The sequence below is a fragment of the Rhincodon typus genome, chromosome 41, assembly GCF_021869965.1.
Source record: "Rhincodon typus isolate 14 chromosome 41, sRhiTyp1.1, whole genome shotgun sequence".
NCBI lineage: Eukaryota > Metazoa > Chordata > Chondrichthyes > Orectolobiformes > Rhincodontidae > Rhincodon > Rhincodon typus.
Genome location: NC_063372.1, coordinates 916950 through 939607, shown reverse-complemented (window position 1 = coordinate 939607; position 22658 = coordinate 916950). Strand labels below are relative to the sequence as shown.

At 41.0% G+C, this 22658-nt stretch overlaps 1 protein-coding gene and 1 long non-coding RNA gene across 3 annotated transcripts; one reads left to right on the top strand and one right to left on the bottom strand.

Moving 5' to 3' along the window:
- Nucleotides 1-745: 745 nt before the first annotated feature.
- LOC109925643 (myosin light polypeptide 6-like) lies at nucleotides 746-11157 on the top strand. Of its 2 annotated transcripts, XM_048618889.1 has the most exons (7): nucleotides 1101-1208; nucleotides 1297-1324; nucleotides 3057-3200; nucleotides 3817-3990; nucleotides 8429-8506; nucleotides 9290-9331; nucleotides 10727-11157. In XM_048618889.1, exons 1-6 carry the CDS (start codon nucleotides 1206-1208, stop codon nucleotides 9316-9318), a joined length of 456 nt encoding a protein of 151 aa, XP_048474846.1. In that variant the 5' UTR covers nucleotides 1101-1205; the 3' UTR covers nucleotides 9319-9331; nucleotides 10727-11157. The 2 variants fall into 2 exon arrangements, with proteins under 2 accessions (XP_048474845.1, XP_048474846.1); XM_048618888.1 differs by lacking the exon at nucleotides 9290-9331 and having other exon boundaries at nucleotides 746-1208.
- A 2635-nt stretch (nucleotides 11158-13792) lies between these two features.
- Nucleotides 13793-22375, bottom strand: LOC125487422. Its single transcript, XR_007265887.1, has 2 exons — nucleotides 20795-22375; nucleotides 13793-20551 (listed from the first exon to the last, which is right to left on the bottom strand). It is a non-coding gene; the product is annotated as an uncharacterized LOC125487422 (long non-coding RNA).
- Nucleotides 22376-22658: the final 283 nt, after the last annotated feature.

Here is a 22658-nt window from a genome sequence, read left to right as displayed (position 1 = left end):
GTTTAGAAGAATGAGAGGTGATGTCATTGAAACATGTAGGGATTTTTAAGGGAGCTTGACAGGACAAAGGCTGAGAGGATGTTTCCCCTTATGGAGAGTCTAGAACAAGAGGATATAGTCTCAGAATAAACAGGGGCTGAGATGAGGAGGAATTTCTTCTCTGAGGTTTGTGAGTCTTTGGAACTCCTTGCCACAGAGAGTTGCGGGGGCATCTTTTGTGTATTGAAGGCTGAGATAGATAGATTGTTGATTAGTTGGGGAATCAAGAATTATGAGGAAAGGCCAGGAAAGTGGACATTAGAAACGTTGGAATAGCCATGATCCTATTAAATGGAGGAGCAGACTTGAGAGGCTGAATGGCCTACACCAGTTCTTATTTCTTATGGTCTTATGGGAGTCTCTATCTTTGAGGTCTACCTGCCTTTCCTGGTCATGTTCCCAGGCCATAGGAGTGTTCTGTTTTGCAGGTTGGCCTTTTGTGAAAACAAAATACTGTGGGTGCTGGAAATCCAAAATAAGCTCAGAAAATTACATTTTCATTTTTATTTTTGTCATTTGCTATTCTGTTTTGACTTCATATGGCCAGTATACAATTTTTGTTTTATAGCTGTCTTCAATTATGAGCTCCATTTGCTTTGCTTCTAAGTTAAATATGATGGTTGTGGGCGGGGTGGGGGGGGATAGATTGTGGACAGGGAAGTGGGTTTGAGGTTACAATCAGATCATCTATGATCTTTTTGACTGGTAGAACAGGCTCGAGGGGCTGAGTGGCCTACGCTAGCTCTTGATTCTTCAGTTGGTTTCATTTAATCTATTTTATCTCCTGTTCTCTTGCCTTTTGTTCATCCCTTCCTTTTCCCTACCTCATGACTTACTTAGAGGCTGTTCATCTCTGATATCATACTTCCGACAAAAGGCCATTAACCTGAAACTTTTGGCTCCTCTTTTTCTCGTACTGTCTGACTTGCTGAAAATTCCAGGAGGTTCGTTTTTCCAAAACGGAATTGGCCATTTTGTGCTTTTGACGGAGAAGGGATAAGAATACCAGTCATTCCAGAAGTACTGCCGGCCCATTGGTCAGTGTGTAGAAACTGACAAGGGCGGTCCCTGATTGGAGGAGGAGCTGTCAATATCCGGTGTGAATATCACAAAGAGAAACAGAAGGAAGGAGCGACGCGGACTTGGAGCAACAGTAGGAACACAGGATGGTGAGTAGCTGATGGTGGGATATGGTTCTGTTTTTTTTTCCCCCCCCTCGCTGCTAACATTGTTCTTTATGTCTTTTTTCTTTTGCAGTGTGATTTCACCGAGGATCAGATCGCCGGTAAGTTTCCGTCTTCAGTTTCCAATTGGCCATGGGAAGGGATTTTAGCCTGAACCTATATCGGCAGTAGTTTGCTAATTCTCCCGCAATGGAGGAGGAAAAACTCTCCAGAAGTCACTGATGAAGGCCCAGCTGTACCTTGATCTCGCTTTCCTCACCACCCGCCCTCCCCGAAAAGACTAGCCTTGCTTTCCTTGCTACGAAAGCCGGAAACCGCGCCTTTTCGCTCCCTCCCCCGTCCGCCTTAGACTGATAGTACAAACTCCAAATAAGGACAAAGATCCCTCTCAACACGGCTGTAGACAACCTGGCTCTAGCCCTCATTCCTCACAAGTGCGTCTACTGGTTTAGCAATCTCACCGGCTGTAAGCCCAGACCACGACGTCTAAGTTTTTTGATTACCTCGCATTAACTTCCGTTGCTCACTGATCCATTCCTTCGCCGCTTCATAATTGATTGCTTGAGGAGATTGAAGCCTGAAGTATTTACATAGCATGAAATGCATGAATCATTCATGCAATGGTTACAGCATAGCCAACTCCGTCCCATTGCTCGGCCTTTTTCCCCTCGCAGGCCTACAATTGTTGTTCATTTCATTTCATTTCATTTCCTCTTGAAAGCCTTGATCGCGTTTAATTTCACCAACCTTACCCCCCACCCCCGAGGTACGGACACTACCACCACCGTACTTCACGAGTCCCTTTAGCGTTGAAGGCTCCCCACCGTTCACAATGGTTGCAAGCTTTGTGTTAGCTGGAAAACTTGAAACTGCGTGGTAGGCCTGAAACGTCGACTTTCCTGGCCCTTTGCTGCCTGATCCTCCAGCTCTACACTGTATTGACTGACTCCAACATCTGCTGTTCTTGCTATTTACAACGTTATCACTTCCATGAGACTGAAAGCTTCCAGTTGAGCTGAAGTGTTTTGAAACTTACTGCAGTTTAATAGTGCTTTGTCTTTGCCGAGCATTTTACTTCATGTAGGCAACTTATTTTTAAACTGCAGGGAAAAATATTCCACTTATATTTATCTCATCATGCTCTCCATTGAATTGCAATTCAGTGAACAGTCAACAGTAGCTCCATCTTTATGTGGGTTCCTATATTCCTGTTTGTTTGCTATGCAGTGACTGTCTCAGGTGCCTTGCCTCAGTTTATAATTCCCTTCATCAGCTAAGTCTGTGCTGACAATTCTTGCTTCTTGCCAAAATAAGGCCAATCTCCTGGACTTAAAGCATGTTTCTCCCTCCTGCGTTTGATTTGTGGCAGCTTGCAAGGCTAAGTGACCTGGTCTCTCTGACCACACCTAACTGCTGCCTCTTAGACATGCATTGATTTGTAGGAAAAGTTGTAACTTATCTTAAATTTTGCTTTTACGTGATTTTCTTGCAAATCTTATCCCATGTCTTTCTCACTAGTTGGCTGGTCAATTTAGGTGAATAGCCAGTATTGTGATGGTGTCTCAATTTTTCTTAATTCTCTAAACAAATAGATTCTGTCCCTGACTAGTCAGGGACATCCTGTCTCTCCTCAGGTAATCATTGTTATGACCACCACCCTCCTTTTTTTTTCTCTATTTCTTGAAAGGTTTGTATTCAGGATTGTTTTTGTATTCAATTTCTTCTCTGTCCTAAAATCATATGCACTTAATCTTTGAGTCTCTTAATTCTAGGAAATTTGTTTGTCCTTTTTAAAGCTGCATATTCTTTGAGTAACTTTTTTTTTCTTTGCAGAATTCAAAGAGGCATTTTACCTCTATGACCGCATTGGTGAAGGTAGAATTGGCTACAACCAGTTTGGTGATGTCTTGCGTGCTCTTGGCCAGAATCCATGCAATGCTGAAGTCTTAAAAGTCCTTGGGAACCCAAAGCCTGAAGGTAAGGACCAGAAGGTGCTGTAATCGGAGAAGAGGAGATGTTTAAAGCCATGGGAGAAAATTTTTGAGGAGACTTGCACAGGACAAGGGAATTCTGTCATACACAGAAGCTAGTGGTGATCCCCTTGGAACAGAAGGTTGAAGATTCAATAGGTTTTCAAAATTGTGTGGAGTTCAGACAATTGATTTCCTCATCTGTTTCCACTGGCCTGAGGGTTGGTAATGATATGATACACACTTTTTTTTAATAAAACAAAGTTGAGTAGAGCAACTTTTTTGACAGTGAGTTATGATGTGGTGTGCTGCATGATAAAGTTCTAGAAGCAGATCCAATTGCCTTTTCAACAAGGAAATTTAGATGGATAAATTAATTAAAATAAGTGCTTTATCCATATTGAATAGATTTGTTAATCTTTTTATAGTTTTGTTCCAAAGTTTGCTTCTTTTTCGTATTCTGCTGATCTAATTGGATAGACATTTTGTGCTCCATTTTGTCAGGGTTCCAGCATGTCTCCTCCTTAATTGGTTACCAAGCAACAATTTGGTAGTTTGCATGTCTAACCCAAAGTAATGGGGAACAAAGACAGAAGTAAACTTCTTTTCTTTTTCATTTTCAGACATGAATGTGAAAACACTGGATTTTGAGCAGTTCCTTCCTAAGCTTCAGGACATTGCAAGAAACAAGGAACCAGGAACTTTTGAAGACTTTGTTGAGGGTCTGCGTGTCTTTGATAAAGAAGGCAATGGCACAGTCATGGGTGCAGAGCTACGTCATGTGTTGGCCACTCTTGGTAATGTTTCATCTATCGTGGTTGCTTTTTAGAATCTAACCATGTCAGACTCTATAGAATGTTACAAAGCACTTGTTTGAACATTTTTAACTTGTTAAATGACAGACCCAGGATGGTTTCTGCTTCATTCTTGTAAATGACCTGACTGCAGTGTTGAAGGATCAGGCTAGTTTCTGGATTTTTTAAATACTTTTTGCTTTTTCATTTCTGAATCTAAATTCTCCCAATTTGAACACATGTCAGCTACAGAGTCCCTACTTCCAGCAGAAAACATCATAATTTAACTTTTAATTGATCATTTTATAACAGATGGGGAAAAATGGGTATTTCTGGCTGGGTGTGGCTGCTTTTTCAGGTTACCAATAAGAATTTAAATAGGAGCTTGTCTGTGTCCTAAATGAGTCCTTTAGCCTGACACTGTGCCCTCAAGTTCTTGGGTTTTTTCCCCATCTGGGGCAAATTACCTTGGTATCTATCCATTCAAGCCCTTTCAGAATTTTGTTTCAATGAGAGCCTTCATTCTTAAGTCCAGAGAAAATTGGGTCAAATTACTCAGGGCCTCATAGGGTTGTCATATCACTCCAGAGACCAGTCTAGTGAGCCTTTTAATGTACCACCTCCAATGTGATTATATTCTTCTTTGCATATGAATAGTAAACTGTGTAATACTGTAGTTAAATTTTCTGATGCCAAAATGAAGAAATTGCAGTTGCCCATTTTACTACCATATTGTTCCCCTACTGAACTTGCCTCTCTATTTGCCTGGCTGGGTGGAATTGTCACAATTTGTGTTTTGGGGGGATGGGGAAATATAGTGACTAACACACAACCCCCACCTGTAAGCTGTTGCACTGAATGACCTGTCAATCCACACACTTGGAGCTGACAGGTGAGCAAGGTTGAGATACATGCCCTATCCTAGGCTTTTGTATGCCCTCTTGTGGTGCAGGGGTAGTGTCCTGGGTTCAGGTCCAACCTACTGAGGTGTGTAGTAGCATCTATTGTTAACAAAGAAATGCAGTTGATGGAGTGTAATTGTGGACACGGATGGCTTGAAGTATCAGAAATAAGGTGGATGAACTTAAAGCATTGGTCAGTACTTGGAACTATGATATTGTGGCCATTACAGAAACTTGGGTAACTCGGACAAGAATGGTTGTTGGAAGTTCTGGGATTTAAATGCCCTAAAAGAAATAGGGAGGGTGGTAAGAGGCGGCGGAGTGGCATTGCTAGTCAGGGCTAGTATAGCAGCTACTGAAAAGCAGTTCAAGAATGATATGTCTACAGTCCATTTGGGTGGAGGTCAGGAACAAGAAAACAGCAGTCACTTTGTTCGTGGGTTTTTTAACAGCCTCCCTAGTAGTTGCAGAGGAGTGGATTGGGAGGCAGATACTAGAATGGTACAGAAGTCACAGGGTTGTAGTCATGGGTGACTTCAACTTTCCAAATACTTTTTAGTTTAAATAGAGCGGATTTTGTCTAGTACGTTCAGGAAGGATTCCTGACACAGTATGTAGATAGACCAACACAAGGAGAGGCCACTTTGGATTTGGTGCTTGGCAATGAACCGGGCCATGTGTTAGACCTGTTGGTAGGAGAGCACTTTTGGCAGTAGCGATCATAACTCTTACTTTTACAATAGTTATGGAAAAGGATAGGTACATAAAGCAGGGTAAGGTTTATAATTTGGGGGAAGGGTAACTACAATTCTGTTAGGCAAGAACTGGGTAACATAAAATGGGAACAGATGCTGTCAAGGAAGAGCACTATAGATGTGAAGATTGTGTTTAAGGAATGCATACTGTGTGTGCTCAATTATGTTTGTCCCTAGCAGGCAGGGAAGATGCGGTTGAGTGAGGGAGCCTTGGCTCTCGAAGTCAAACAACTGGTTAAGAGGAAGAAGGATGCTTGTATAAGGTTTAGGAAATGAGGATCTGAAAAGGCTCTAGAGGGATACAAGTTATCCAGGAATGAGCTCAAGAAAGAGCTTAGGGCTATAAGGGGGCATGAGCAAACCTTGGCAAATAGGATCAAGGAAAACTCCAAGGCTTTTTACATGTATGTGAGGAATAAGAGAATGGCCCTACCCTTTCTCTGGTCAATCAAGGATTGTAAAGGGAATTTGTGCACTGAGCCTGAAGAGATGAGAGGTCCTTAATGAATACTTTTCTTCGCTATTCACAACTGAGAGGGATCCAGTTGTATGGGAGGACAGTATGAAACAGGCTGGAGGAGGTGGATGTTAGTAAGGAAGATGTACTAGGAATTTTGAGGAATGTGAAGATAGGTAAGTCCCCTGGGCCTGATGGGATTTACCCAAGGATTCTGAGGGAAGAGATCACAAGGCCTTTGGCGATGATCTTTTCATCCTCCCTGTCCATGGGTATAGTGCCGGAAGATTGGAGAGTGGCAAATGTCATTCCCTTGTTCAAAAAAGGAATAGGGATAACCCTGGAAATTACAGGCCAGTTAGTCTTGCGTCAGTGGTGGGCAAGTTATTGGAAAGGGCTCAGATAGGATTTATGATCACTTGGATAGGCACAGTTTGACTTGTGACAGTGTGAATTTGTTAGCAGTATATCATGCCTCCAAGCCTTATTGAATTCTTTGAAGAGGTGACCAAACACGTGGCTGAAGGTAGAGCAGTGGATGTAGTATACATGGATTTAAGTAAGGCATTTGATTAAGGTTCCGCATGGTAGGCTCATGCAGAAGGTAAGGAGGTGTGGGATAGGGGGAAGTGTGGCAGATTGGCTGACCCTGAAGACAATTCTGAATCCAAAGGGTGGTAGTGGACAGAAAATATTCAATATGGTGCTCAGTTATGAGTGGTGTACCACAAGGATCTGTTCTGGGTCCTCTTCTATTTGAGACTTTTGTAAATGATTTGGATGAAGGAGTGGCAGGGTGGATTAGTCAGATCATGGATGATACAAAGGTGGGTAGAGTTGCGCATAGTGCAGAGGGCTGTTCTAGGTTAGAGGGACATTGATAGGATGTAGAGTTGGGCTGAGAAGTGGCAGATGGAGTTTAACCCTGAAAAGTCTGGGGTGACTCATTTTTGGAAGGACAGATTTTGAAAGCAGAATACAGGGTTAACGGAAAGATTCTTGGCAGTGTGGAGGAGCAGAGGGATCTTGGGGTTCATGTCCACAGTTCCCTGAAAGCTGCCACCCAGGTGGATAGTTGTTAAGAAGGCGTATGGTGTGTTGGCTTTTATTAAGACGGATTGAGTTCCAGAGCTGTGAAGTTGAACTCCAGCTATACAAAAGCTTGGTTTGGCCACATCTGGAGTATTGTGTCCAATTCTGCTTGCCAGGAATGGAGGGAAGGCCTTGTGCAGAAAGGTTGAGAGCGCTTGGGCTTTTCTCTTTAGAATGACGAAGGATGAGAGGTGACTTGATAGAGGTGTACAAAATGATCAGAGGTATAGATAGAGTAGACAGCCAGAGACTTTTTCCTAGGGTGGAGGTAGCTTTTGTGAGGGGGCATAGTTTTAAAGTGAGTGGAGGTAGATATTGGAGACGTCAGAGGTAGGTTCTTTACTCTGGTCGGGGCATGGAATGCATTGCTGGAGAGGGTAGTGGAGTCAGCCTCATTTGGGGCATTTAAGTGGCTATTTAGATAGACATATGGATGATAGTATAAGGTAGGGGTGGAGGTTAGACCTTAGGATTAGGGTAAAAGTTCAGCACAACATCGTGGGCCAAAGGGCCTGTACTGTTCTATCTCCGAACAGGCTAATTAGACAGGGCCTTTTTGGGGTGGGGGGGGGAACATTTGAACTGATCACTAGTGATCTGGATAGCTGCTGGCAGCTTCTGGAGCCTAAAGTCCACTGGTCAATCTTCCCTCTTGGAGGGGAAAGAGAGCCACCTTTCCTGCCTGCTAGGTTGGCCATTAATTGCTGGCAAGTAGAGAAAGTTGTCTGTGAATCATCTTACCCAGCCCTTAATTGTGGACATAGTGAGAAGGGTGTTGGTTTCTCTCTAGGGTGAACATACCCAATTAATTCCCTTTCTCATCACTTCCAGGGAAGTGTTGCTGCATGTAATTGCAGCTTGCATTCTCACCTGGCTTTTTCCCATTAGCAAGATCGTACACTGTTATTTTGTCCATCTGCTGTCCAAACCCTTGCCTGTGCTGTTGCCATCTCTGCATTATTACTGGGCATCCCTTTTAGACATTGAAGTTCCACACTGGAATTACCTGTGTTGTTGTGGCCCTCTGTTTGAAAACTCCATTGGTCAGCTCTTATAACAGTCCTTTAGCTTTAGGTGTGCGTGTGGGTTCATGTTGCCTGTGGTATGATCACGTGTATGGGCTGCTGCATACTTGCCAGATGTTCTTTGCTGGCTAGGTGTGCTTTCCAGCTGCTTTTGGTTTTTAGGACAGTTTAATGTTGTCTGCCTTTTTAATCATTGTCTGTGTTGTTTAGGTGAAAAAATGACTGAGGAGGAAGTGGAGACTTTGCTGGCTGGCCATGAGGATGCTAATGGCTGCATCAACTATGAGGGTAAGAGTCTGAATGCTCAAAGCTCAATATACTAAATATTTACCTGCAGTTTTGATAACTAATCCAAATAGAATGTTCTAATGTTGCTTCAGTGACCTGTGGAAAGTAGCTACACAGTATGGGTTTGCCTCTATCTCCTGTATGTAGACTTTGCATTTCAACAGACATTGAGTTGATGCTGCTGAGATGTCTAGGTGATGCCATGTAGCAAAGGGTTCAGACTATCTCTATGTGGAAACTAGAGAGAAAACAGCGAGCGGACCTCTGGAAAACCTCAAGTCGGGGGAAAATAAGTAGTTCTTGACGATTGGTTGGTTTTTGTTTTTTAATTGGGGAGGCAATTTGGTCATTCTTCCTTCATCCACCCAGAACACACCTAGCCAATGGACAGTAGACAAAATTGTATCACTGCTATCATCCTGTTGTGGAAGAAGCCTGGAATGAAACTGTTGCTGGTTTCCATCACTGCCTCATGTTGATATCAGCAAATTCTCTCAGTATTTCAGCTAAGAGCACAACTGGGATATTATTCTCCAAGTTTGACCAACCACTGCAATAGGTTGTCCAAGAATCTATCTATCTCTTCCTCCAGTTCTCCTCCACTTAAATATGAAGTTAAGAGCCTCAAAAAAAAAAAAAAAAAAAAAATTCTACAAGGAACTACAACCTGTTTTAAAACTGTCCAAATTCCTTGCCTTTCTTGGGATGACTCCTTTTATTGATTCAAAATGCATTTGCTACTTTTTAAACACCTAGTTTAACATTTTTCTTCCTTTTTGACAGCTTTTGTCAGGCACATCATGTCTGGGTGAATGGCAGCCCATGGTACGCCACATTGACAAATCCTTTATTTCCCTGCCAATTTTTGACTTGTTTTCTTTCCTTTTGGCATGTTCTGCATGTGGCTTGTTCTAGGTATGACTTGAAGGGATGGGAGGGCATCATCTCTGGTTCTTAACTATACTTGAACTTCTGCCAACTAAAGGAAAACCATTTCAATTTTCTGAAGAAGGGTCTTGACCCAAAACGTCAGCTTTGCTGCTTGGCCTGCTGTGTTCATCCAGCTCTACGCCATGTTATCACCATGTCAATTGTGACCACTTTGTGCAGACCTACTAGGTGGTCTAATTTTAGGGTGAGTTTGTGGCAGTGGTAATGTCACTAGACTAGTCATCCAGAGAGCCAAGCTTATGGTCTGGGGACATGCTTTTAAACCCCACCATGGCTGCTGGTGGAATTTTAAATTCCATGAATAAATCTAAACATTGACTATCTGTTTAGTGACCATAACAACTGATTTTTTTTTTTAAGGACTAGGCCACTTCACTGGTCTATTCAAGAGCAATTGGGGATGGTCAACAAATGCTGGCCTTGCCAGCAATGCCCAAATTCTCTTTGAAGAATGAGAAAATCCATGTTTTGCCTTTTACCATCTACCACCTGCTTTCTATTTTGATAGAATTATTGTGCCAATAGCTTTCTCATTTTTGACTCGCATTAGACACTAACTTTTTTTCTCTTGAGGAGTAAGTGATAGCTGATGCTGCTGATCCCCTTTTGTGAGTGAGGGGGAATCCATTTCCTCTTTGCTCAGCTTCAGCATTTTCCAGTGATTGAGTAGAACTGACTTTATAGCACATTACAACAAACTTGAGCTTGAACTGCTTCTGCCAGCTGACTGTGGGATCCTTTTGACACAAATGGTCTTCCTTTGGTATCTAATGTGTTGCTGTGAATTGACATGCCTGCATTCTTTTGTCTGACTAGGCTTTGCCAGCCCGACTGAGATCTGCCATTGTTTTTCTGCTCCTTTTCTGTAGTTAGTGCAAACTGGAAAACTGACTTCGGACCCACTGTGCTCAATAGAATTCTACAGGGGTGGGAGGAGAGGAGGAAAGTTGGGGGGGAGCGGTTTTGAAAGGTTCCGATTACCATCTATATTTGAGCCAGTGACCTGTTTGCTGTCTTTTTTTGAGTAGGTAGTCAATTCTAATTAAGAATATACCTATAAGTTTGGTTTTCACAGTAACTTTGGTAAATTGGGATGATACAATTTAGCATGTTACTCACTTTGCTGTCTGTTTTATGGAAACTGTGCTTTTGCATATAGTTTGTTTTCCTGGGACTGAGTTGGTTTATTCTAAACTTAAACTTTAATCGGAACCTTTCTTGAATTCTTTGTCATAGCAGAATGATGAACTTTTCTCTCTCTCTTCACAGAGCTGGTCCGAATGGTGATGAGCGGCTGATGGCTCTCTGTACTTGCATTTTAAGTGCCTTTTTTTCAACCTACTTAGGAACTCCCTTTCTAAAAGAATTCTGTTTTATATTTATCAACACGCACGCAGGTCTGAGAATTGGGAATCAAGTGCATTGAGCCCATCTGGAGGGTGATAGGAGCTGAGTAGGTATCAAGAGGGTGAGATGTTATACCTCGATACACTGCAGGCTTCTGATCTTCTCCAGTAGGAATAAATGCAGCAAGTGGTTCTAGTTGAGACCCTGAAATAATCTTGCAGAAAGGCTGATTTGGAGTGAGAGGGATCTGATGTCTCTGAAGCTTGAAGTTCATTGGCTTCTGCTTTGATTGCGTACCTGCACACCAATCCTCTGTATTTCATTGCTTTCGTATAATAAAACCTCACAATGAATTTGCTGTTTGGTCATTGAATTTCAGTACTTCACTCCATTTGGGGTTAAAAGAAAGTGAGCCAGTCTGCTGTTTTAAGAATCTTGCACAGTGCCAACATTCTTCACCCTTTTTAAGCTTGTCTTATTTGACATTAATAACTCCCAGATCACATTTTCTTGAATGTTGATGACTTTTTATGGCTTTGTTTAGTGTGGGCTTTGCAAAAAGGGGCATTTCCAGTGCTTCACGGATACACACACACTTTCAGCCTCTCTGGGTTTCTATAATGGGAGAAGCAATGCTTTTTGGGAGGCTGGAGTTCTGATAATGTTGACAGACTGCAACCTTGTGATGACAAAGCAAGGGGAAATGCAGCATTAGCCAACATAAAGCCATTTTTTATTGCAATAACTTTTTTAATCCAATCTAGGATAAATGCAAAATTCACTTTGACAAGCTTAATTCATTTAAGGAAAGCCAGACAAATGTTAAACTATTTTTAAAAATACTTTCAGGACTAAGTTTAAGTGACGGTGTCTTCCCTAATTCAGTGAAGATTGAAGTTAATGTTTCTTGCCTTCTAAAAGGCACTTGCATTTAAAATGCCACATGATGTGTTTTAAACTTGGCCAACCTCCCCTTTAATTTGAGTTTGTCAAAGAGCATTCACGTGAAATCATGAGTGATGGGAAAATATATAAAATTAAGGTGTGCGCAGTTGGAGCCATCTTTTCCCAGAGTGGAAATGTTAAATACTAGCAGGCATAGGTTAAGATGCTTTAGAGAGGGTGCAGAGGAGGCTCACCAAGATGTTGCCTGGTATGGAGGGTGCTAGCTATGAAGAGAAGTTGAGTAGATTAGGATTAGGATTATTTACACTTAAAGGCAGAGGTTTTGGGGGTGGGGGTGGGGGTGGGGGTGGGGAACCTGATTTTGAAGTCTACAAAATCATGAGCTATAGACAGGGTGGATAGCAAGAAGCTGCCCCTCCCCTCCCCCACCCAAGAGTGGGGGACTCCATTACTAGGGGTCACAATTTCAAGGCGAGAAGGGAAAAGTTTAAGGGAGATATGCGTGGAAAGCTCTCTACTCAGAGGGTGGTGGGTGCCTGGAATGCATTGCCAGCAGAGGCGGGCACAATAGCATCATTTAAGATGTATCTAGACAGATACATGAATGGGCAGGGAGCAGAGGGATACAGATCCTTGCAAAATAGGCGACAGGTCCAGATAGAGGATCTGGATCGGCGCAGGCTTGGAGGGCTGAAGGGCTGTTCCTGTGCTGCTTTTTTTTTTAAGAAAGTGAGGGGAAAGTTTAGATGTGAGTCATTACCCCCTCTTTCTTTCTCCCTCTTCTCTTTTCTTTCCCCCCCCCCCACTGCCCTGCTTTCTCACCATAGTCCTTTTTCAATGCCCAACTAACTCCATTGTCCCCTCTTTCCCCACAGCACTGTTCCACTCTTCCTGTATCAATCCCAGACTAATCCCACTGCCCTACTCTCATCATAGCTCTACATTAATCCCACTATTCCCCCTTTTCTTCCCCATAACCCTGTATGTCACAAACTAGTTCCACTGCCTCTGACTACACTTCAAAAACACTTAGATGGCTGTAAGTACTTTGAGATACCTGCAGTCAGACAACACTGCAAATAGTGGCTGTGTACCCAATTCCATTCCTTCATAGTTTTACCTTTTTACAATTTTATTCTAAAGAAAAATATCTAAATTCCTGAAGTCATAACTGATCTATTGTAAATCAAGACTTCTAGTTTATGACTAAACACAGAACTACAGATACTGGAGTTCTGAAACAAAAAAGGGGTACTGGAGAAACTCAACAGGTCTGACAGCATCTGCAGAGACAGAAACGGGTGACATTTCAACTCCCATGACCCTTTATCAGAACTGTCACTGGCCTCTTGACAGACCTGCTGTGTTTTTTCAGCACAGTTTTTGTTGTATTTTATTAGAATGTCACATGATAGTGATAGTGACATGAGGCTTCAGTTTTGACAGATTTAAATTCTAGAGATTTGTCTCTGTAAGGAAATTTTCCAAAAGCTGATGGTCCACATAGATCATAAATGATTTCCACAAAAGCTGTGCTGGAATGACAGTAACCAACTTGATCGATTAAACAGATGCTTAACTAAAAATGAGAAGTGATCATTAAGGATAACAATCATAAACCTTCTATTAGGCTTTGCATCAACTTTTTCTCCTCAATTTATTGATTATAAATCAACTCCCCTACAGGCACCCTTGACATTGGAAGTTTGGTATATTATCCTTTCATTTTTCTACCTCTTATTGTTTATAAGTAAAACCATCTGTCACACTCACGTAACTGTGATAGTAGTTACAATTTTGAAACAAGTTTAGTAATGACCAAGTTTGCCTTAAATACAGGAAATAAATCTTTGCAACAAGTCAGAATATAGAAATGGGATGGTGAGATGGATAGATTCAATGGAATTAACATCCTCAAAATCAAAAACAAGCATATTCACCTTTATAACAAGGTTAGCAAAGCTTTGAAGCTGCAGTAAAAGGTTCATAAATGGGATAGCAAGTGAAGAAAACAATAAAAGATCAAACTTGATGTTACTTGAAACTTTGGTGACAGACCAGAAAATAATTATAGTACTTCTCTGATATTTAAGTACAATTTATTTCTTAGCAGTTTCCCATGATAGCGAAAGCTATATAGACTACAGAGTTACAGACTAAATACAGTTTGACAAAACACTACAATTGAAATATCAATTTGTAAAAAGAACTGTCCATTTTTAAGGGCTTGCTGAGAATTTGTTTTACTTTTAAGATACTCTGCATGAACAGCTGACTGTTGTAACACATGAAAATAAATCAAACTTTCTTGGGGCAATATGAGCCAGAAGGTAGGTTTCAAAGGTAATTCCTCACTACCCATTAAATAGGAAGACCTCAAATTATTGTAACAGATACACTCGTGTACATATGATGGGTCACTAGAATTTCCAGTTCATTTATTTTCATGGTTTTAAAAAAATGGATTCCTTCATGCTCCATTGAAATGAATTTCAGGAAAGGCTGACAACAGTTTCAGGTAATACTGCAATTTTCAGAACGTATCATGAATTATTTGAATGTAGCAGGAAGCTTCTAGTGTAATAAAATGGGAGTGAGTCTGGATGATTCCATGGCAGTAATAATTCATCTGAGCAATCAAAAACACTGGCTTGTTTCAAAAAATAAGCTTCAAACTCTATTAAAAAAATCTAACTTTTAGTGTGCTGAGAACAGGGAATGTACAGCACAGATGTAGGTCACCAGCATAGTACACAGATAGGCATTCCCAACTTAAGATAGGAAAATATTAACACAGAAATGAGCAAATATGCAATAAAAATCCACATTTTAAGCAAGATGTATACATAGTCCCCCCTGCCCATGCAATTCCCACATAATGTTGCTCATAACACCTGCCATATCAGATTATCAGGGCCAGTCTGAACTCCATGCAGCCAGCGAGACTGGGCTTCGATTTCAAAGCGTGGCACTTCCTATTCCACTTGTGCTTCAATCCTGATCACCATTTTGTCCTTTATGCTCAGCTGAATCATTCAGGACCTCGTTCAATGGTGTGGTTCAGTTCCTATAGCAGCTATTAGACACTGATTGTAATTTCTGGGTACAGTAAGCCACACTATCCAGTTTTGTTCAAGAAAGGCCCCAGAGCTCTCCTGTTTGAATGGAGGCAAGGTCTCATCTTCCTGGCAGGAATCGCTTCTCTGCTGACAGCTAAAAACTAACTTTACAGGACAACACTTTTACACCAACTTGGTAAAAACAAAGCAGTTGAGTTTAGGAACGAGAGGATTTTACTGTCTAACCAAAGACAGACGGGAAGGATGGGGTTTAGGTGACTCAGCACTCAGTTTTACACTCGCCTTAATTCATAGGAAAGAAAATCAAACTGGCATCAATTCATGTGCAACTGTTCTTAGCCTGGTGGTAAAATCTCAAATCACACCCAAATGAATGATGCACATAAACTACTCCACTGCCCTCCTCATACTAGGTTGGATGTATTGGCTCTTATGTCCAGAAATGATGACCGCTACTCCAGGGAGCACACAGCAGTGGCACAGTCAGTACACTGTCAATCTACATGATTCAGCCATCTGTCGCCTCGCATATTAAATTGGTGGGAAGATGAGATGAATATGCAAAAAAAAAGGTGGATTTGGCACTGAAGAGCAGGTCACCATCAGCTGGTGTTAACTGGGGAAACCATCCAGTGCTCAGGAGAATAGAACCTCACTTCATGTGACGGGCATTGGTCATGTTTAGTGTAACTAAGCTTACTTAACATTGTAAGCTTCTAGGACTGGAAAAAAATGAGCATAAACAAAAGAATAAGACTATCCTTATGCAATACAGGTAAGAATGAAATGTGTTCCGTTACCTGTTAATTTAATCTCAGTTTGCTGAATCTGACAGATTGCTATCCCCATCAGCGACAGAAATAAAGAGCTCAAAATTGGCAGAGCTGGGCTCTCATTTTCTTCTTTGTTGAAGTTACTGGACTTTTTGTTTTTTTGCAAGTATTTTACAATGTTTGCAGGAACTATTCAGAAAGCGTAAGAAGATGAGATGCTGTATGTAAGTGGGCTGGGAGTGTAAACTTGTTTCTAAGTGGGCAGCTTAAAATATCAAGAAAAATCTTGACATTCTTTTTTGACATGCAGTCACTGAAGACTGTTTTATCAACTCCTAATATAGTCATCCTCCTCTCTGTCAACTTGCTCCTAGTCCCAGCATTCCCCGGCCATACTTAAATGGTGAGCAAACATTGTGGTGTCATCTAATATTTTCTTCTACGTCTTCAAATGTAATTTTAGGATTTGAGAACAGATGGAAGACATGAGAGCTTTCACTAAACAAACTATTAGCACTAATTTAGCAATGACAGCATTAGTATTAGTGACTATCCAGAACAGCTACAACTTGCCCTAATAAAACATGAGGGAGAGAGGAGGCTGAATTCTCCCAGTGACAAAGATTAGACACATTGTACTGTGGAAATGACTGGACAAACAATGAGGAGCTGATTCCTTAGGTGACCTTTGTTCCTCACCTAGCACCTGAGCAACTACTGGCTACTCGAAATCTGGTGTTTCAAATTCCAGGTTATAGCATACAAGCAGCGGTTCTCCACTGTGTTAATTGTTTGAATCATGCCATTGATTTTAGCAAAGACTGGACAGAATTGATATGACGCAGCAATTGTAGCAGTTCAATTGTAACATTAAGAATTCAATAAATTTCAAGTACCATAGATCACAGGGTAGAAGACAACCCCATTTTCCCAGAGCCAAATACTTGTTTAGGCCTATACTTGGCATATGAGTTGATCCTCTTTTCTGCTAAAAATTGTTGTTCTCGCATTAGGAGTTGGCTTTTATTTTTCACCTCAGAATTACATTTTACTCACCTCATAACACATGGGAACAAGAGGTCGACATGGACCGTGTCGCCAAGATCATACACTTAAGTTGAAAATGTGCTCACAAAGACTAGACTGCACATGGTGACTGAAGAACAGAAATGGGTCCTCTGGCAAAAAATTGCTAACTTGTCGAATAACTATGCTGTAATGACAGAATTTGCGAAGTGAAAGAACTGGTGCAGAAGTGGAAGGAGGAAGAATCCGCCCTGAGGAAGATGTCTAAGGCTAAACGCACCCGACAATGGGGACAGCCAATGGCCTGGCGTGGAGAAGCATGTATCGATACACACTTTTGAATTCTCAGAATGACTACATCATCATCAAAAATGTAATGCGTATAAAAGGTAAAATTGCTCCAGGCTTACCAGACCATAGGGCTACTCTCTCATTCAAGAGATAGGACTGGTGATGGTTTCATCTGAGGGTCACCATGCCTCAGGCAAAGGGAGGGGTTAAGAAGTAACCTCAGCTGGTGCGGGAATTGAATCCATGTTGCTGGCACACATATATGTGCGCTTAAGTGGGCTAAATCAAACTGAGTCCAGCAAAGACCAAATCAAACACAGTGCAGCAAAGATTCAGAGCAACAGCTGTTGGTGTAGCCACTTTATGAAATAAAAATGAAATGCTTACGCATTGCAATATGCCCAACAACTGAACTATGGAGTAAAATAGTGCAAAAACAATTCTAGTAAAAACTACAAGACATGAGAAAAAGATTGATGGTGGTACTAGGCTGCGTGGCAAATTGAATAAAATTACAGGCTATGGTAAACTTCAAATGTAAATCATGCCAAAGTCAAGTTTCTGCAGGACTTTTTGTGCATGTCTGTGACTATGGTCAGATGAAGTAGAGCTATGGCTTGATAAGGTTGGAGCACACATCCTGGCAGCCTATGTAAATAATAGCTTTTTGGTGCAAGTCATGCTCAGATCACATAAATCCAATAAGGTTAAGAGACAGCTGTGAAGAATTAACACCCAGGTTGTAATTATACTGGGATCAAATGTCTGGAGGCCAATCTTTGGATGCGTGCCTCAACAAACCAGTGAAAAATCATGTTTTTGCAATTGGAATAAGTGGATGGATGGAGAAAAAGAAACCTCTACAAAGAGTGGAAACAGGCATGTTATCCCACTTGATGCTGTGTGTGGTTTTGTCATCAAATTGTTGGATGCTATTAATGCACAAACTGTCATCAGATCTTTCAAAAGTTGCAGAATATGCAATTCAATGGATGGCAAGCAAAATGAATTCTGGTGCAGATGATTCAAAAACCAAAAACGCTACACTGTTCCAGAGGAGGATCCTTATGATAAAGCCATAGCTGAAGTGATTCGGACCAAAATGATGATCACCTCGCAGTGATACTGGAGACAATCAATTTAATGCTTTTTTTAAAAAAAACATATTGAATGTGGCTGAAGGTAACCTAGTGCAAGTAATTAATTCAATAAAAAATGTCACAATGATTTCATTTGAAATTTTTTCTCATTTTAAAACAACAAGCATCTGCACCAATGCCAGCTGTTCACATTTTATCCCTGACGTACAAGTTGGCACCATTTTTGGAAGGAATGAGAGACTTCAAAGATTGACTTGTACACTGTGATCTATGGTAACTGTACGTGTGAACTGTGGCTAGTCAGCAAGCAATCCTCTAACCTAAAATGATAATTCATTTTAAACAGTTTGCGTGGATATATTTGTTCCTGCAAATGGGTGTGCCAGTGTGCATGCCAGTGCATGTCCGTCTGCATCTAGGGACATGTCTGTGTTTGGGATGAAGACAGCAGGATGCATTTCTATGTCTACAACCCAATAACAATCATGTCACTCTGCTAATAATCTCTTTACTAGGTTAAAACTTTGAATTGTTGTTTTAGAAATAAACTCAAGAAAGAAATCTTTAAGTTTGATACATTTCTGGGTTAAACAGTAGAAGGTTAAATCATTAAATCTTCCCAATCTCATGAGTGGAGAAATTATATATTTGATCTGCAATAATTTTGCTATTCTGCAGGGTTATGGGGCAGGACAATGTGACCAACTTCTTCTTGGTATCTAAATGGTCAGCATTTTAACAAAATATTATGAAACAAAGGGACCCAAATATCCAAATGGATAGTGGCTTCTATCATTCTTTTTAGGGGAGTGAAAGACCCAAAACTTCATGTAAATCATTGCATTTTACTTTCAATATAAAAACTGAATTTGAATCATGCATGAGCTTTTACTCAAAAGTTCTCTTCTAAACAAATTCATTGGGAAGTTAACTTTCTTGACAGCAATATGATATCCCTTGGGACCCCTCTCTACACAGCAATCAATGAAATGGTGTCTGGACCAGAAAGCCATAAAGGGCCCATCATCCAGTATAATTGGCCTCCTATTTCATTTGGAAACTGCAAATCTCATCATGATAACTATCACTAATTCAACCAGCTACAAGACATACCAACCCTTATCAACCAACACAATACTCAGGACACAAAGAATCATTGTGACATCAGCAACTGTGATGCATTCTCCATTGTTTGAAATATCACCATTTTTAAGGAGATGGGTTACAAAAGATGCCTGGATTTTAAAAAAAACCTAAAATAGGAGGGGAGATTTCCTAGCTCTGAACTCTCAGCTAGCTTAGTGACTGTCCAGAGTTCAGTGCTCTCAGGTGCAATGTCTAGGTGAAGGCCCAGGCAAATCTCCCCATAGGCTGCTTTTGGGTGAAGTCGCAACAATACAATCCCATTTTAAGGTTTTCTTCATCCTTAGGAGGATGAAACTATAAAACAAATAAGCAGACACCACAAAGAAGAAATGCTGTCATCTGCCAGCAGGTCTCAGTGGCATGACTAACAGTCTAGAACCCTTGCTACTGAAATGGTTTAACTGAAAGTGAAACACTAATATATCCAGCTAATCAACAGCAAAGTAAATCCAGCTCTTTCCCAAAGTCAGAAAAGGCTCGAAAACAGGACTGGAATGAGGTGCCTTTAAGCCAAAAACTTTCTTTTCACAGGGGGCTGACACTGAAATCTCAGATTTAAAGCTCCTGTCATGGGCCCACTTGCACATCTTCCTGTCCTGGGCCAATTCTCTCTGGTCAGCTGTCCTTCTGCTTTGCCTTACTCCTAATCTCACATTGCAACACAATGATTTTGGAACGTTCTGAATGAAAATGGAAGACAAAGTCTTGAAGTATGGTGTCTCACAAAGATAGAACTTAGAATTTCAAACTTTTGGCTTAGCCATAGCCCAACCTGACAATATTACCACGCTATACAATGAGCCAGGGCTAAAGGCAGAATTATTTAGTATGTAAACTGCTGATTGTAAAGCAAGAACAAAGTAAAAAGTTGCACGGGCAGTTACTGTCTTCTCAACATCAAATTTCCCCCAAAATTGGCACAAGATATTTCACAATCAACACAATATGAAAAATAGCAAAAGTCACCAAAGCATTGAACAAAATAGGGGCATGCTCACTCAAATTAATGATGACAGTTTGGTATTATTTGCAATGGAACGTAGGTAGTTTCATTAGATGTCAGATGCTTTTCAAATCGAGAACATGGATGGTGTATATGCATTAGCAATAATAGCGTAACTGTATAGAATGAGCTTTACATTGGTCTGTGTAGCATTGTCACTTTCCATTGCATACATCACCTCTTACGATACTGACACCAGAATCACCTCCACTAAAGATCAGAATTGCTGATTCTTTTGACCACATTAAACTTGCGAATGACTACATTTCAGCATATCCAACCAAACTGATCTTCACATGTATACACCGTATCCATTCTGGAGAAAATGCTGTGTCTTGCTCCAGGTGTTGCACCTCATTGTGACGGGGCAACTGCTGCTGATGGAGTTGCCATCACCTCTGTCTGCATTGTGGCGCCTTGCTCTAGAAAATAAATCATCATCTTTTTAAAGGATGTAACAGACACAACAGAGTATTTTCACTCAAGGCCAGTTATAGACCCTCAAGTGGATATTTGGAATGGTTGTCTCAAAGCAAAATCTCAGATGAAAGAGTTGAAGGTCTCGTTCTCTGATTGTTCCATTGTAAATAAAGACTGTTTTACACAACAGCTCAATTTCCCAATGAATGTGAAACCTACAGTGGAAAATCAAAGTTCACATTCACCTGAGAATCCAGCTGCTCTTCAAAAGCTGAGACGACCAAAACCAATGAACCAGAGACACTGGCTGGTATTAGTGAGCCCTGGTCTCCTCCAGCATCCAAAGGCTTCAACATAGCTCAGACCATTTGGATTGCAGTTCACATTACAGGCACTCATGCTAAGACGAAGACACAAATTAGTTTTTGGAAATGGAAAGCAGTGCAACTGGAATCTACAACAGGTTAATAATTGCCTTCATAAATAAAAAAAAATTTTGTCTAGTTCACTGTTTAAAAAAAATTCCTTAATCCTAATACTATTTTGGATCTGGTGATGTGTAATGAGGCAGGTTTAATAATGATGCCAGAATAAAAGATCCTCTTAGAAACAGTGACCATAACATGGCAGAATTCAGCAGTTTGAGAGGGAGGAACTTGTGTCAGAAACAACTGTGCTAAACTCAAATAAGGATAATTACAAAGGAATGAGGGCACAGCTGGCTGGAGTGGACTGGGAAAGGAGTTCAGCAGTAAAGACCGTTGAGGATTGGCATTTAAGAAAATAGTCCATGGCTCACAGTAAAGACATATCTCAGTGCGGACGAAGGATTTCGGAAGGGGATAAGCCAACCATGGTTAACCAGGGAAGTTCATCATCAAATTGAAGATAAAACATACAATTCGGCAAAGGTTAGTGGATTAGAGGATGGGGCAAGTTTTAAATAAAAGACAGCCAAGAAATTAATAAAGAGGTAGAAGGCAAACTTAAAAAATAAACTTGCAAGTAATGGCAAAACAGACAGCAAGAGCTTCTTTCAATATATAAAAAGGAAGAAAGGAGCCAAAGTGAACACAGGATCCTGTGAGCACAAGGTTAGGGAAACAAAAATGGGAAAACCAGGAAACGGCAGAGGAGTTGAATAAATACTTTGTATCAGACTTTATCCTCTTCAGCAGCCTTACCCTGATCAGCAGCCAGGAACCAGAACCAGAACCAGAGAGGCTGGAGGAAGACACCAGCAGTTGGAGCAGGTAAAAACTTTAGCACGGGGCATTGACCTTGACCCATGACATGGACAGTATCATGGGAGCTACACTCTGTCACGGTGCAAGCTCAAATGTGACGTTTTGAACAGAAAGACTCCCAACTGGTAAGTAGTGGTCAGGTGATTTATTTTTCTTACCTTCAATTTCCATTAACCTTTTCATACCCATAAGATTTGAGAGTAGTGGGACTTAGGCTAGTGGTACAGTAGGACAGTACTGGGATTTAGAATAGTACCTAGACTGTTGTTTACTGAATAGTGCATTTAGTATTCTTTAGTGAGAATCTAACATGAGGGTCCATCCAGTAAGCTGTAAATTAATTTAACAAATTTATTTTTAATTAAATAGTTGCAAGGGGGTAAAAATGGCAGTCACCAGGGGAGTATGTTTCTCCTGCAGAATGTGGGATATCAGAGGCAGTTCAAATATCCCTGATGACTACAACTGCAGGAAGTGTGTCCAATTGCAGCTTCTGTCAGACCACATGGATCGGTTGGAGCAGTATTTGGGTACACTTATCACCATGCAGGAGACAGAAAGAATCATATAGTGTTTGAGATAAGGTTGTTGACTTGCTCGCCGAGCTAGCTTGTTTTTGTTCAGACGTTTCATCGCCACGCTAGGTGACATCATCAGTGGAGCCTCCGACGGAGTAATGTTATTCTACTCCACTTGGAATTTATACTGTCCGGTCAGTTTGGGGGGTACGTCATTTCCGGTTTTGATTTGTATGGGTTTATATATGGGGTCCAATTCTATATGTTTGTTGATTGAAATATGGGTGGAGACCCATGCCTCTAGGAATTCCTGTGTGTTTCTGTGTTTGGCTTGGGCCACTATG